At 50.0% G+C, this 15,142-nt stretch overlaps 1 protein-coding gene across 1 annotated transcript; it reads right to left on the bottom strand.

The window, feature by feature from the left end:
- Positions 1–2,488: 2,488 nt before the first annotated feature.
- On the bottom strand, positions 2,489–3,473 carry LOC119307068. Its single transcript, XM_037583154.1, has 2 exons — positions 2,983–3,473; positions 2,489–2,872 (listed from the first exon to the last, which is right to left on the bottom strand). Exons 1-2 carry the CDS (start codon positions 3,160–3,162, stop codon positions 2,510–2,512), a joined length of 543 nt encoding a protein of 180 aa, XP_037439051.1. The 5' UTR covers positions 3,163–3,473; the 3' UTR covers positions 2,489–2,509.
- Between the last annotated feature and the right edge of the window lie 11,669 nt (positions 3,474–15,142).

A 15,142-nucleotide genomic window follows, 5' to 3' on the forward strand; every position in this document is an offset into this window, starting at 1 on the left:
CAATTTGTGAAGGTTTTTTCAAGCAAAGATCATTAGATCAAGTTTATCATTTTATATCATAACTATGTAACATAAAAAGGCTATATGCGCAGGTTTTTCATTTTTTAGATTTTTTTTGAATTAGTTATACACATTTGAATGTTCGGTCAAACCTTTCAAAACCCCATTGACTGCCTCCAAACCCCATGTAACCCTAGCGCCAAACGTCCACCGTCGATCTAACCCTAACGCCAAACTGCGGCCGTCGGATAGGCCTTCTAGAAGGATTCCGTGGGGGCGATCCGTGGGCTCCAATCTGATTGGCCACCGTTTTTTCTCTCTGACGAACAGATAACGTTGAGCGGGGGATCATCTAAGTGACCATTGGGCCGAGCGGATCGGGCCCGGCAGAGCCTGGCGTGCGTGCGCACGGCCGTCGAGAGGGGGATGGGCTGCATGCGAGAGGGTCAATGACATGTGGGCCATCCCTGTCCCATGCATGCCATGCAACGTCGCAGCCTAGCTATTCTTTGCTCGTGAACACCTAGCCCGCCATTGCATGCACGCATCGACGCAGTAAAGCACGGTAGGGGCGCAGCGTATAGGTACGTCGCATCTAAGCTATTTTAACAAATGCATGTTTGAACGAGACGGACGTGTCGGTGGTGCAGCTCCTTTTTCAGTGTCACGCGCGGATGAACGAGCCTGTTTCCCACGAAACGATGCAACTCGCCTGTGCTGCCCTTGCCTCTTTGGATGCTCTGGCCGCCGTTTTTTGAATTAATGCCCGCAATTACTAATGCCAGTGCGAACGGAGAAGAGAAAACGATCCAGAAGGCACCGTGTACACATTGACCACAGCTGCAACGCGGCTATAAAAGGGCACCATTTCCTCATCCTCTCACACTCATCTCTCAAGCCTCCTCCCCTTCTTCTTTTCGAGCCAAATCCCACTCGAGCCACCATGCAGTTCAACGGCCCTACCTACCGTCGCCCTCCCACCGTGCCGGAGCGGCAGTACCCAGCCGGAGTCGTCGTCGAGAATAGCCTGAGGGTGTGGGCCATCTCTAGGTGGAGGGGCCCTAGAGAGTTCGCTCGCTTCTTCCTCCAAGCCGGCTACCGCCACCTCCCTCCGGGCACTCCGCCCATGTTCCACCTCCACGAGCAGTACGATGGCAACGCCAACGGCCTCGTCATCGGCCTCCACGTCACCTTCACCAACCCCTACGACGCTCACCACCTCCTCGGCCAGGTGTTCTGGTGTGGATGCAAGTTTATCGCGTTCACGACCTACAACATCTTCACCAACTTCCACCACATCTTCCCTCACCCCAACGGCATGCACACCCTCCCCTACCAGATGCCGGAGGATGACGAGTGAGGGGCCCAAGGAGGAGGGGCCAAGGAGTGGCAAGGAGGAGGGGCCAAGGAGTTGTTCAAGGGGCGAGTCTTCTATCTATCTAGTTTGGGGCTCTAGTTTGTGTTTGTGTTGGTTCGGGCGTGTGTGCCCGTGTCTTTTATATATCTAGTTTTAATTATTTTACTTTCATGTCTTATGAACTATATGTAGTGGGGGGATGCCCCTCTATATGTTTTCTATCTATGCTACTAGGGTACCCGATGCCCCACTATCTATCTATATGTTTTTTCGGTCCTAAAGTTTCTCCATTGCATTTTATTTATGTGGCCATGTGTACTAAAAAACAATTGATCTGGTATCTAAAATGTGCAAGTGTTGTTTGATGTTTAAATCATGCTTGCTATGTCATTTTTTGCTGCCAAACATGGCATTAGCGAGAAAGGTCATTTGGGCACTGAATGTATTAAAGTATACACCATATATAAAAATGTCTAGCCAAAAGATTTGGGTGTACACCCATGACCAAGTATGGATCCGCCCCTGGTTGTAAGGGGATGCCCCTCTATGTTGTAAGGAGATGCTACTAGGGGCACACTAGATGTCTTCTTTTTTGGGCACAACCTTTTTCGGTTGAAACACACGAGTAAAAACTTTGAAAACACCATAGCACAAGTAAAAAAATATATTAAGAAATGGTGCTTGGTTGAAATAAACTAGAACCAAACAATTGCAACTTTTTTGGTTCACAAAGACTGCTCAAATAATTATCTCAAATAGCTTATGCATAAAAATATCTCAAATAATTATCAGATGAGTTATCTCAAAAAAGGTGACTGCAGGAAACTTAAAATTTGTGAAATGATCTAAAGCCGAAAAGATATATCGATGTCAATGACCGTGTGCACTTTTTTTGCACTCCTTTTATCAATGGGCCTGGATATGTTCTATTCGGCCCTGCCTAACTTCTATATGGGCCTGGCCTTTTCGGGTAACTGTGGACGAACCTTTTTTTCCTTTTCTCCCTCTACCACTGAAACTGAAACTGATGACGAACTGAAGAAATAAAAAACGGGGCCGAAACAGAGTGGAGAGGACATGCTGAATTCATACAGCGCAACACTTTTATTCAAATGTACATATCATCCCGATTACAAATGATGCCCAATCTATTCACTTACGACTAATTATCATCACATAAACAAATGCGAGACCAATTACACAAACATAAAAAAGTGCGGCCATGAGCCCCATCAAATTGCCCTGCTTCTGCAATTTGATGAGTTTCTTCATCTGCTTGTTCAGCTTCTTCAGCTCTGCCGTCACTCCTGCATCCCCCACAGTAGCACCAATGGAAGGGCGGGCGCCCCCGATGGAATTGCCAGATCCAGGGGCCCCGGATCCAGATGCGCCCGATCCAAACTTGCCCAACTTCTCCGCCTCCAACAGTAAATCGAGCTCCCCTGATGCACCCTCCAGTTGAATCCGCTCTATGTACTCATCTAGCCACTCAAAATGGGTGCATTGCTTCAATTTCTGAAATCGGAAAGATGAACCCTAAATCCCAAATCCGATGGGGAAAAATGGGCAAATATGAAATTGAGAGACAAAAACCAAAATTGGCATATTGAGAAGTAAAATCTCACCTTTCCCTGCTCTGGTTTGCTCTCGCATTTCACGAATTCCCGCCCAAGGTTGCCATTCTTGTCGGTCGTTGTGACTAGCCGCTTCAGGGGTGCGATACGTGGGCATGCAGGGCATCTTGTCATGGGCACTGCGCCATAGCGCGGCCATGAGCGGCGGGAGGCTGAAGCGGAGCTCGACATTGCTAGGTCGCGGCCCGGAACGGCGTTGCTGCGCGTCGTCGCCGGAGAAAAAGAACAACAACGGTCGGGGAGGGGGAGGGGGGAGGATGGGCTCGGGTGCTGCACGGCTCGGGGCACGGCTCGGTGTCCTCTTGTACCAATGCTGACCTGGATAAGTTAGTGGGTCCCACGCTGTGGGTCCCGCTCACCTGACCAATGCTGAGTTGGATAAGTTAGTGGGTCCCATGCTGTGGGTCCCGCTCACCTGATTCGAGTTTCAAACATGTGTCTTTGGATTAGGCAGCAGTGTCGCATGGGAGCTATTTTTTCCAACGAAGATGTCGCATGCAAGCTATTACAACCAACTACGTCGCATGAGAGACAGTTCACACCAACGACGTCGCATGGGAGCTATTCACCCGAATATGTGTGTCTACTCAAGCTCTTGGTAAATTTGCACGCATCTGCTACTCCACCCAGGCTTAATTCATCCTAGCAAAATCACATCAAGAGCAAAAGAATGATTCGCAAATCGCAACTAACATTTCAAAACGAGATTTCTCCATCGAGAAGTCCCAAAATATATAAACAGAGTAGTTTCTAATTACCCACCTGAATGTTTCAAGCTGTGCCGGAATCCATGGGTATTGCACCAGCTGCAAGTGTCTTTGACCACCCACTGAGGCCGCGGTCTGTTGCCCACCCGCTGATGCCGGTGTCCGCCACACCACAAGGAAGAGGTGGACTGCAGCCCATGCTTGATGCAGCCTCCCATGCATCGCGCCCGAGCCCAGCCTCCTCGCAGCTCCGGATCCAGGAGCGGATCAAGCCGCTGTCAACCGCCAGGTCGCGCCCGACCTCATCGGCGTATGCCAATGATACCGGCCAGTGACCCTATCCCGTCAGTCGTGCACTTCTCTCTCTCTCTCTCTCTCTCTCTCTCTCTCTCTCTCTCTCTCTCTCTCCTGCAGGGCAAATACATCCACCAAGTCCCAGCTGCTTCCTTCGATGGGCGGTAGCCTCGCCCCGACCTTCTACCCGGCATACATCCGAGAGGTTCGTGCAGTGGCGGCTAACGAGGGGGAGAGGATGGACGGGGAGGGAGGGGACCGGCGGCTGTGGTGACGCGGGAGGGAAGAGGCAGGATGACGGAGAGGCGCGGGAGGGAGGAGGTGGCAGGAGGAGGGAGGACGGCGAGGAAGGCGGAGCATGGGCGGAGGTGGAGAGGACGCGGTTGTGAGCGAGGAGACGGTGTAGCGGGAGGGAAGGAGGAGCGAGGCCGTGCGGCAGCTGGGGATCGGGGGAAAGGAGGCTAGGGTTCGCCTGGTGTGGGCTGAGATGGGAGACGTGGATGGGATTGGGCAAGGAGCCGCAGCGTGCGAGCAGCGGATTGGGCAAATCCCTTTGCACACGGGCGCAGTTGACCCAGCCAATGAAAACATGAGACGAGCCCTCCAGTCATTGGACAGAAAAATTACTGTGAGGTGAAAAACAATTTTACCAAGTATGAAGATCCAACGATAGAGCGTTGTCAGAGGGCGGATCAGACGACCGAAGAAGCCCCAATCGGGAGCTCTCTGGAGGGGGATCACTGTCGGTGTCAAAACCGGCGGATCTCGGGTAGGGGGTCCCGAACTGTGCGTCTAGGCGGATGGTAACATGAGACGAGGGACACGATGTTTTTACCCAGATTCGGGCCCTCTTGATGGAGGTAAAACCCTACATCCTGCTTGATTAATATTGATGATGTGGGTTACAAGAGTAGATCTACCACGAGATCAAGGAGGCTAAACCCTAGAAGCTAGCCTATGGTATGATTGTTGTTCGTCCTATGGACTAAAGCCATCCGGTTTATATAGACACCGGAGAGGGCTAGGGTTACACAGAGTCGGTTACAATGGTAGGAGATCTACATACCTGTATCGCCAAGCTTGCCTTCCACGCCAAGGAAAGTCCCATCCGGACACGGGACGAAGTCTTCAATCTTGTATCTTCATAGTCTTGGAGTCCGGCCGATGATGGTAGTTCGGCTATCCGGACACCCCCTAGTCCGTGACTCCCTCAGTAGCCCCTGAACCAGGCTTCAATGACGACGAGTCTGGCGCGCATATTGTCTTCGGCATTGCAAGACGGGTTCCTCCTCCGAATAATTTATAGAAGATTGTGAACACCAGGATAGTGTCCGGCTCTGCAAAAATAAATTCCACATACCACCGTAGAGAGAATAATATTACACAAGATCAATCTGCTGACGTATTCTGCGGCGTGACGTCACACCACTTCCAAGCCTTTACTCGAATTGTTTTTATTGTTCCACCTCAGCGCGTTTAGCGAGGCGGTTTCCTTGGCACGTCCTGTCGAAGCAGAGATAGTGTTCTCCTTATTCCGGGATTCCCATCAATACGGACGTGGGTAACCCAACCGCACCCGTTGCCACGCCCCCTCCATCAAAGGCGGGCTCCAAATGGTCACGGGGACGGCTCTTGGTATTCTTCCTCTTTATAATGAGACCAAGGCCCGTTCTTTTTATTCAACCCTCTATCGAATCCGCCCCTCTCCCTGAGTTCCAACACCCAGGCCTCCGAATTCAGGTACCTTCGATCCTCGACAATGTCAGGTCCTGATCTACAAGGCCGGTGGATGCCCTCCTCCGTCACGGAGGAGGACGTGCTAAAGCTGAGAGATGCCAGGTATTTAACCTACGAGATTTCGCATAGGCTGCCTGCCCGAGGGCAAGTTATCCCAACTCCCGAGCCTGGCGAGATCGTCGTGTTCACGTCTCACTTCCGTCGGGGTTTAGGCTTCCCGACGGATCCCTTCATGAGGGGGCTCATGTTTTACTATGGGCTGGAATTCCACGACCTGGCTCCGGAGTCCATCCTCCATATCTCATCATTCATTGTCGTCTGTGAAGCCTTCCTCCGCACTACCCCTCACTTCGGCTTATGGCTCAAAACCTTCAACGTGGAGCCGAAGATGATTGAGGGGCGTCAGGCAAAGTGCGGCGGGGCGATTATAAGCAAGAGGGCCGAAGCTCCATGGCCCAAGGGCTCTTTCCAAGAGGAGCTCGGCTTGTGGCAACAGGAGTGGTTTTATATCACCGCTCCCCGGGGCAGCAGGCAGAAGCCGCCGCCCGTCTTTCGCTCGGGCCCTCCACAGCAGCCGACGTGATGGGTCAACAAGGGGCGTGACTGGGGGCCGCCCAAAGACGTCCCCCTGTTGCAGGACCGGATTCGAGGCCTCCAAGAAAGGAAGATCAATCTGGTCGCAGTGGTGCAGGTGATGTTGATCCGGCGCCTACTGCTCTGCAAACGCCGCCCCCTCTGCCTGTGGGAATTTAATCCGGAGGGGCCACGAGCTCTTCAACACTTCATGGGTTTGACTCCCATGGAGATGTATAAACTGTTCTTCGGATTGCAAGACACGCATCCGGAATTGACCGAGGACGCTGGCCTAAGCTGCAATCGCCCGGATACTCAAGTAAGTAGCCCTGTGTCCGGACACACCATTAATTTATTTATCGTGAGCTTGCCTTTTAACCAGCTATCCCTGGACAGGAGTGGATAACGCAAGCAAAACTGATACGGTGTCCGGCCCCCCTCCCTGAGACCACACAGGATCCCGTGTTAATCAAAATGTTGGAGGTTGCACCTTCGAATGAGGGCGAAGGGGGGCACGGGGAAACTGTCACCTCTGCCAAGGAGGCGTTTAGTAAGGGAGGAATCGAGAGTCCCTCCTTCCAGGGGGAGAAGAGGAACGCTTCCGAAGACCCGGAGGCCAAGGCCTCAAAGCGGGGAAAGAAATCTGTACCGAAAGGTCCTGTGCCAGAAAGCGCCCCGGCCGTACTGTCTCCTCGGAGGAATCAGCCCTCTAACGAGCCGTAAGTGAAAAAGGGGGATTTTATAATTATCAGACACCCCTGCTTAATGTCTAAAGGTAACGAAGTTTTTACCTTGTAGTTCGGATCTCAGCCTATCTCAGCACAGCTCATCTTCGGGAGACCTTCGTCCGGAGATGATGGAAAGCGAAACGCCTTCATCTGCCGCCCCATCATGCGGGCGGACGACCCTGAGGTGTCGTCGCGGAGGGTCTCCCCGAATCCGGCGGGACCGGAGAGTTCGGCGCCCATTGGAGTACGGCCGGTGGAGCTGCAGGATTTGCTTAAGAGGGCGTCCATCTCAGAAGATCACCGCACATTAATGGGTGATGTGATTGAGAGGATCTCGTCCGCCGAAACCAGGTTGTATGAGGCCGTCGGAAGTTTACTGACGGGATTTGAGGTACGCAAAAAATGACATACATGTTGACAGTTTTGCACATGAAGTGTGCCCTGTATAGATAGTAGCCCCCGAGACTTGGTATGCTGTCAAAAACGACAGCGTGCCTAGGATCGTAATCTCGGTTATTAACTGTCGCCTTTCCCATGCAGGTGGCAGAACATTCGGTGGCCAGCCGGACTGATGAATTTGCCAAGCTGAAGAAGCAACTCGACGCTGCAGATGCGGACATCTCGCTGTCAATAGACGACTTGATGAGTCACAAGGTATGTGGTTGCCCCGCGGTTGGTTAGTAAGGGAGCTGACGCCCATTCCTTACAAATTGTATGCTTAGATGCAGATGGTGCTGCTGCTGTGGAGGACCTTCGAGCAGAACTTGCTCGGGCCAAGGAGCAAGCCAGAAAAAGCGAGGCGGCTGCCTTGAAGGCAGCGGAAGGGCTAGAAGCCGAGAAGGCTGCTCACTGCCGAAGCAGGGAGGAGATGGCTGGAATGGCCATGAAATTAAGAGTTGCTACCGACCGCCTGGAAGTTCTTGAAGGAGAATGCCGAGCGGAGCAAGAGGACCTGAAGAAGGCCGATGCTGAGGCCAAGGATGCCCGTAGTGCGATGCGGGCTATGAAGGAGGAACTGCGTCAGGTCGGAAAGATTGTGGCTGGAAAGCCCTTTATGCTGCGTAGGAAGTTCACGGATCCGAAGTATGCTCAGCTAGGCCGATTGTACGGTGCGGAGGATCCTTATCTGGACTTGGCGGCGAGTGCGGCTGACGCAGTCGTGCACTTTCGAAGCCAGGAGGATCATGAAATGGAAGAGCTTTTCTGGTCTCAATTCCATAGTCCGGAGCGTCCACTTCCGTTGAGTGATCGGCTGGTTGAGTGGGCTGAGCTGAATAGATTGTCCGGACTGGCCATGACGGATGTGGTAACTCATCTGTGGCTGAAAAGGCCCAAGCCGAAGAGTTATTTTGGCTTGTTGCAGCAATTCCTTGGGGCAGTGTCGCATATTAAGGCGATGAAGTGGTCGGCATGCATAGAAGGTGCGCGGATGGCTCTCGCCCGTGGTAAAACATACTGGGCGGAGATGGATGCCACCGCTGTTGCATCCCGGGGTTCGGACAAAAGTCGATTCCCCATCGAGCATTACTTTGAGGAAGTCCTGCAGGGCGCTCGTATAATAGAGTCGCAGTGCTCGAAAGATGTTATGTTTGAATGACATGTATGATTTCTAAGATCATGTTTATAATGCAATGACTTTTTATACTTGTGTGTTCAAGTATTGAACTATCTCCTGTGCGGCCGTATATGTATGTATAATCTGAAAGGTGGCAGTCTTTGGCTTCAGCCCCCACACACATGGTGCGGGGGTGTTTGTAAAAAGAAAAATGCTTTTTCACACTTAATCCAACGTCTTGGTCCTTTTAAGGAGGTGATAGCATAGCAAACTAGGCAACCGGACTATAATGCTTTATCACTTTCACTTAGCTATAGGAGCTCGAATGTGGGGCTACTATATAGCCCCTGATGGCACCGCGCTTCTCCGAACTTGGGGCGCGTATGTGCCTGACCGGGAAGCGGTCCTTCATCAAAGCGGAGGAATTCTAAACATTCCAATGGTCGATCGAGTGGTTGACCAGTCTCTCGCTATATCATGACAGTCAGTTTTCGGCTTTCTCTACTGAGGTGCTCTCCCGGCCGAACCGGGGCACAATCGCAGCAGTTCTCCTGGTGCCGCGTTAGCCGATGATAGGAACATAAGGAAGCAAAACACAGGAGCTGGGCAAACCCAACATTTGACCAAAGACATGATTTGGAGCTGATGCATATAAGGCCTAACTCGAGACGCCGAACACTCCCTGAGGTGTTCGGTCTTTATGATATCGGGCAGAATAAAGCCCTAAGCCCCTAGTGTCCAGGTACAGGCGGGAATTTCTGACGCGGCCGATGCCAAAACGCCAGCCTCCTCCTCGGCTCTGGTAGGAAACCGGGGGATGTGTATCAACAAGAGACAGTGAGAAAGGTTTACGCAGGGTCTTAATCTGAAAAGAATCCTTGCAACGGGTCCCTACTGCACGTCTGCGCCTGTGTCTTCGTTGTGCTGTATCCTGGACGGGTGTAGCACGTGCTTCATCTATAAAAGAGAAGGACTTAGTTTCTAAGAAATATCGTGCAAAAAGTGTATCAAAATAAAGTATAATTTGGAAGATGAAGAAAGTTGAGCTTTATTAGCTTTCATCATTTATGCGCGCGGCCCCCTAAAAAAAGGGGGTATGCGGCTGGGAAGCCCCTTGTTAAGTTACGCCGGACTCGTCTAACCATGTCCGAGGTCTAAATGACCTGTTTTTAGGGGCTTTGACCTGCAAGGTCGGAATAATGTGTGGTTGTCTAGGCAGCCGCACATTCTCCGTGGTCGAGAGACACCTGGAGTTTTAAGAATATGCCACGTGGACCGGGCATTTTTAAGCATAAGAGACGCGTAATGTGGTATTGCATTAAAGCGAGCGAAAGCTGCACGCCCCAGTAGTGCTTAAGGGCTACTGCTAAATGGGGCGATGGAGGGTGAGCTTGTGAAATTGGCTGAAAAGGCATGGCATCACTCCTTTGAAGGAAGTGCTTGCTATAGCGAATTTTGGTGGGTTCTATCCCTAGTCTGCGGATGGTGTCCTGGTATAGCAGGGGCCGCGCTGCGTGTTATCACGTGAAGTGAGTTCACTGTTTTGACTTCTAATGGGAAAGTCTTTTGGTTTCCAGAGCGCTGCTGTTGGGTTTCGTCACTTTCGTTTGGTGTGTCGAGCCCTTTGTGTTCGGCGTTAAGTCGGCCGGACTGCTTGAAGACCCAACAATCTCTGTGGGTATGGTTTGCAGGCTTCCCGGAGGTACCGTGTATTTGACACGGTCTATCCAGGATCTTGTTGAGGTTGGATAGCTCGTCACTCTTATCCTTTAAGGGCAGTGTTTTGTTGTTCGGCCGAGAGCTTTTGAATCCGGTGTTGACCGCCGTACTATTTGGGCCATTCTCTTTATTTCGGTGCTGATCTTTTTTGCGTCGTGATTTCCCATTTCCATCCCTGATTTCGGATGTACTCGGGTCGCTGGTGCTGCATCTAGCCAACCAGCTGTCTTCCCCTGCGCAAAAGCGGGTCATGAGACTTGTTAGTGCGGCCATTGTTCTTGGTTTTTCCTGGCCGAGGTGTCTGGCGAGCCATTCGTCTCGGACGTTGTGTTTGAAGGCTGCTAAGGCTTCAGCGTCCGGACAGTCGACTATTTGGTTCTTTTTAGTGAGGAACCTGTTCTAGAATTTGCGTGCTGATTCTCCGGGATGTTGAGTTATGTGACTTAAATCATCTACATCCGGAGGCCGGACATAAGTCCCCTGAAAATTTGCTCGAAACGCATCCCCAAGCTCTTCCCAACTCCCAATCGTATTTTCTGGAAGGCTTTTAAGCCAATGCCGGGCCGGCCCTTTGAGCTTGAGGGGAAGGTATTTTATGGCATGGAGATCGTCTCCTCTTGCCATGTGTATGTGTAGGATATAATCCTCAATCCAGACTCCGGGGTCTGTTGTTCTGTCGTAAGCCTCTATGTTTATGGGTTTAAATCCCGCTGGAAATCCATGATCCAGTACCTCGTCGGTAAAACATAGTGGGTGTGCGGGGCCCTGTATTTGGGTGTGCCGTTGTCTTCAAGTGCTCGGCTGGTTGTGTTACTTCCTGGAGTCTTCTTTTTTGGCCCATAGATAGACCTGGCCAGGTTATCCTTTTTCTGAAGATCTTTATGCTGATCATGTGCCGGCTTGTGTGTGGCGCCCTGTGTTGCTCTTGGCCTGTCATCTGGTCGTCTATCCGGCCAGGCGGCCCCTTTCTTTTTTGACTGCGGGGGCTCGAAGGCCTCCTCGTCAAATTCGGGCAACAGCTTGCGCTTCGGGTAGCTCTTTGTCTGGTGACTAGTGCCATATTTATCTGCGGTGTTGAGTACTTTGCTCCATCTCATTCTGAGTGTGTCTTCCGCTGTTTTGAGCTTCCGCTTTTGCTTCTTCAAACTTCTTGCAGTGGCGACGAGCCTGTTATGGAGATTCCTATGCTCTGGTGATGTGAGATTATCTTCGCCGGGGATGGGTTGCTTGTCCGGTTCATGTCCGGCTGGCTGCTTGTTGACGTGTGCGTCGTCCACTGCTTCGCCCTGCTCTAGGGCCGGGTCCATATGGGTACCGTTTTTGTCGATGCCGGTCTTCGGGCGGCGCTTGCGTCGCCGCTTTGTTTGTCTGTTGGGGGAGTTGTCCTTCGCCACATCCCGTTTTTCCTCATTGTCGCTTCCTTTTGGTGTGTCCACCATGCATACGTTGTGGGATGGGGTGGCTTTCCTGTGCCCGTTAGGCGCTGGTTCTTGGTCGTCCCCGGCATCGTCGTCCATACCGTCGATGTCCTCGGAGTCGTAGTCTAGCCTGTTAGTTAAATCGTCGACAACGGCTACCAAGTGGGTGGTGGGTGGGCTTTGAATTTCTTCGTCGTCCGCATCCCAGTCGTCCTGACCACAATCTGGCCAGGTCTCTCCTGATAACGAGAGGCATTTTAGCGAACTCAAGATGTCGCCGAAAGGTGAGTGTTGAGAGACGTCCGTTGCGGTGAACTCCATGATCGGCGCCCAGTCAGATTCGATCGGGGCAGGCGCGGGAGGTTCGGAGTCCGGCGAGGAGTCCGACACCTTGGAGTCACGAGCTTTATGAGGGACGAAGTCAGTGTTCGGCTCTATCGCCGTAGAGGTTGCAGCCCCCGAGGCGGTGTCTAGGCATCCATCCTCGATCTGCGGAGCTGGCTCCGAATTGAAGATCGGAGTTGTTTCGAGTGCGGCCTCCAGGGTACTGTCCGGCGGCAGAGCTAAATCATGTCCGACGTGACAGTGCGGCACGCTCGGCTGTGGCTCTAATCCGTCGAAGATCAAGTCCCCGCGGATGTCAACCGTGAAGTTCAAACTTCCAAATCTGACCTGACGGCCAGGGGCGTAGCCTTCGATCTGCTCCAGCTGGCCAAGCGAATTGGCCCGCGGTGCGAAGCCGCCGAATACGAAGATCTGTCCGGGGAGGAAGGTCTCACCCTGGACTGCATCGTCGTTGATGATCAAAGAAGCCATCGAGCCTATCGGTGACGACACAGAGGAACTCTCAATGAAAGCACCAATGTCGGTGTCAAAACCGGCGGATCTCGGGTAGGGGTTCCCGAACTGTGCGTCTAGGCGGATGGTAACAGGAGACGAGGGACACGATGTTTTTAACCAGGTTCGGGCCCTCTTGATGGAGGTAAAACCCTACGTCCTGCTTGATTAATATTGATGATGTGGGTTACAAGAGTAGATCTACCACGAGATCAAGGAGGCTAAACCCTAGAAGCTAGCCTATGGTATGATTGTTGTTCGTCCTATGGACTAAAGCCATCCGGTTTATATAGACACCGGAGAGGGCTAGGGTTACACAGAGTCGGTTACAATGGTAGGAGATCTACATATCCGTATCACCAAGCTTGCCTTCCACGCCAAGGGAAGTCCCATCCGGACACGGGACGAAGTCTTCAATCTTGTATCTTCATAGTCTTGGAGTCCGGCCGATGATGGTAGTTCGGCTATTCGGACACCCCCTAGTCCGGGACTCCCTCAATCACCCATCCTCCTTATAGGTTTAAATAAGTCATTTTGACCTAGAAAAAATCATAGGAGGACTTTCGGGACGAAGCGCCGCCGCCTCGAGGCGGAACTTGGGAGGGGCACTTTTGCCCTCCGGTGGAGCGATTCCGCCGGGGGAACTTACCTCCCGGAGGGGGAAATCGTTGTCATCATCATCACCAACAACTCTCCCATCTTGGGGAGGGCTATCTTCATCAACATCTTCACAGCACCAACTCCTCTCAAACCCTAATTCATCTCTTGTGTTCAATCTTTATACCAAAACTATAGATTGGTGCTTGTGGGTGACTAGTAGTGTTGATTACATCTTGTAGTTGATTACTATATGGTTTATTTGGTGGAAGATTATGTGTTCAGATCCATTATGCTATTTAATACCCCTCTGATCTTGAGCATGTTTATCATTTGTGAGTAGTTACTTTTGTTCTTGAGGTCACAGGAAAAATCATGTTGCAAGTAATCATGTGAACTTGATATGGGTTCGATATTTTGATGATATGTATGTTGTAATTCTCTTAGTGGTGTCATGTGAACGTCGACTACATGACACTTCACCATATTTGGTCCTAAGGGAATGCATTGTGGAGTAGTTATTAGATGGTGGGTTGTGAGAGTGACAGAAGCTTAAACCCTAGTTTATGCGCTATTCCGTAAGGGACCGATTGGATCAAAAAGTTTAATTCTATGGTTAGAATTTATTATTAATACTTTTCTCGTAGTTGCGGATGCTTGCGAGAGGTTTAGTCATAAGTAGAAGGTTTGTTCAAGTAAGAACATCACCTAAGCACCGGTCCACCCACATATCAAATTATCAAAGTACCGAACACGAATCAAACCAACATGATGAAAGTAACTAGATGAAATTCCCGTGTACCCTCAAGAACACTTCGCTTATCATAAGAGACCGTTTTGGCCTGTCCTTTGCCTCAAAAGGATTGGGCTACATTGCTGCACTTTTGTTACTACTATCGTTACTTGCTCGTTACAAATTAACTTGCTATCAAACTACTTCGCTACTTACAATTTTAGCACTTGCAGACATTACCTTGCTGAAAACCACTTGTCATTTCCTTCTGCTCCTCATTGGGTTCGACACTCTTACTTATCGAAAAGGCTACATTGACCCCATATACTTGTGGGTCATCAGTTCCAAATCACAAATTTCATCTCCTTGCAATTTGCATTATTTGCCATTTGCCTCTCATTTTCCTCTCGCCCACTTCACAAAAAAAATTCGTTTTATTCCGCTCTTTTTTGTTTGCCTTTTTCTCGCTCGATCTTTTGTTTGCTTGTGTGACCATGTGTCCTCTATTTGCTTGCATCTTCGCTTGCTAAAAGTCTATTGATATGGATCCTCATCCACTAGCTAATCTTTTTAAGAGATCTAATTATGTTGAACAAGTTGCTAGTGATTTGAGTGCACTTGATTATCTCTATGAAGTTTTGCTTGAATTTCGTGAATCTAAAAATTGTGATGAAGTGTTAAAAGAAGAAATTTGAAGTGATTCATGATAGCTCCTTGAATAAAAAGCATGATTGCAATGGCATTACTATAAATTCTATTAATGTCAATTGTGCCAATAATATGCAAAATCCCAAGCTTGGGGATGCTAATTATTCTATGTCCACTACTTATTGTAATGATCACGATTGGGGTGATTCTTCTTATGATCTTGGAAATTTCTTTAGGCCTCATGATGAATATGATATTGATAATAGTGTTTGCAATAATATTGAAAGTGGGTTTGAAGAATGTCAACTCTAGGTAATAATGATCCCACTACTTTGGAGAATGATCAATCTTATGAAATTTTTGATAAAAGTGGGCTTGGAGAGGTCATGACTTTATTTGATGATAACCCCACTATTTTGGAAAGAGTGTCAACTTTGCCTGCATTTGGAACATGAAGAGAATAATTTATGTGATAGTTATATTGTTGAATTTGAATATGATCCCACATGTAATTATTATGAGAGAGGAAAATATGGTTGTAGAATTTTTCTTGTTACTAAATTACCTCTCGTTATTTTTGAGATTGTCAATGCTTTATTCCTCTC

Source organism: Triticum dicoccoides, chromosome 1B (genome assembly GCF_002162155.2).
Source record: "Triticum dicoccoides isolate Atlit2015 ecotype Zavitan chromosome 1B, WEW_v2.0, whole genome shotgun sequence".
In the NCBI taxonomy this organism is placed as follows: Eukaryota; Viridiplantae; Streptophyta; class Magnoliopsida; order Poales; family Poaceae; genus Triticum; species Triticum dicoccoides.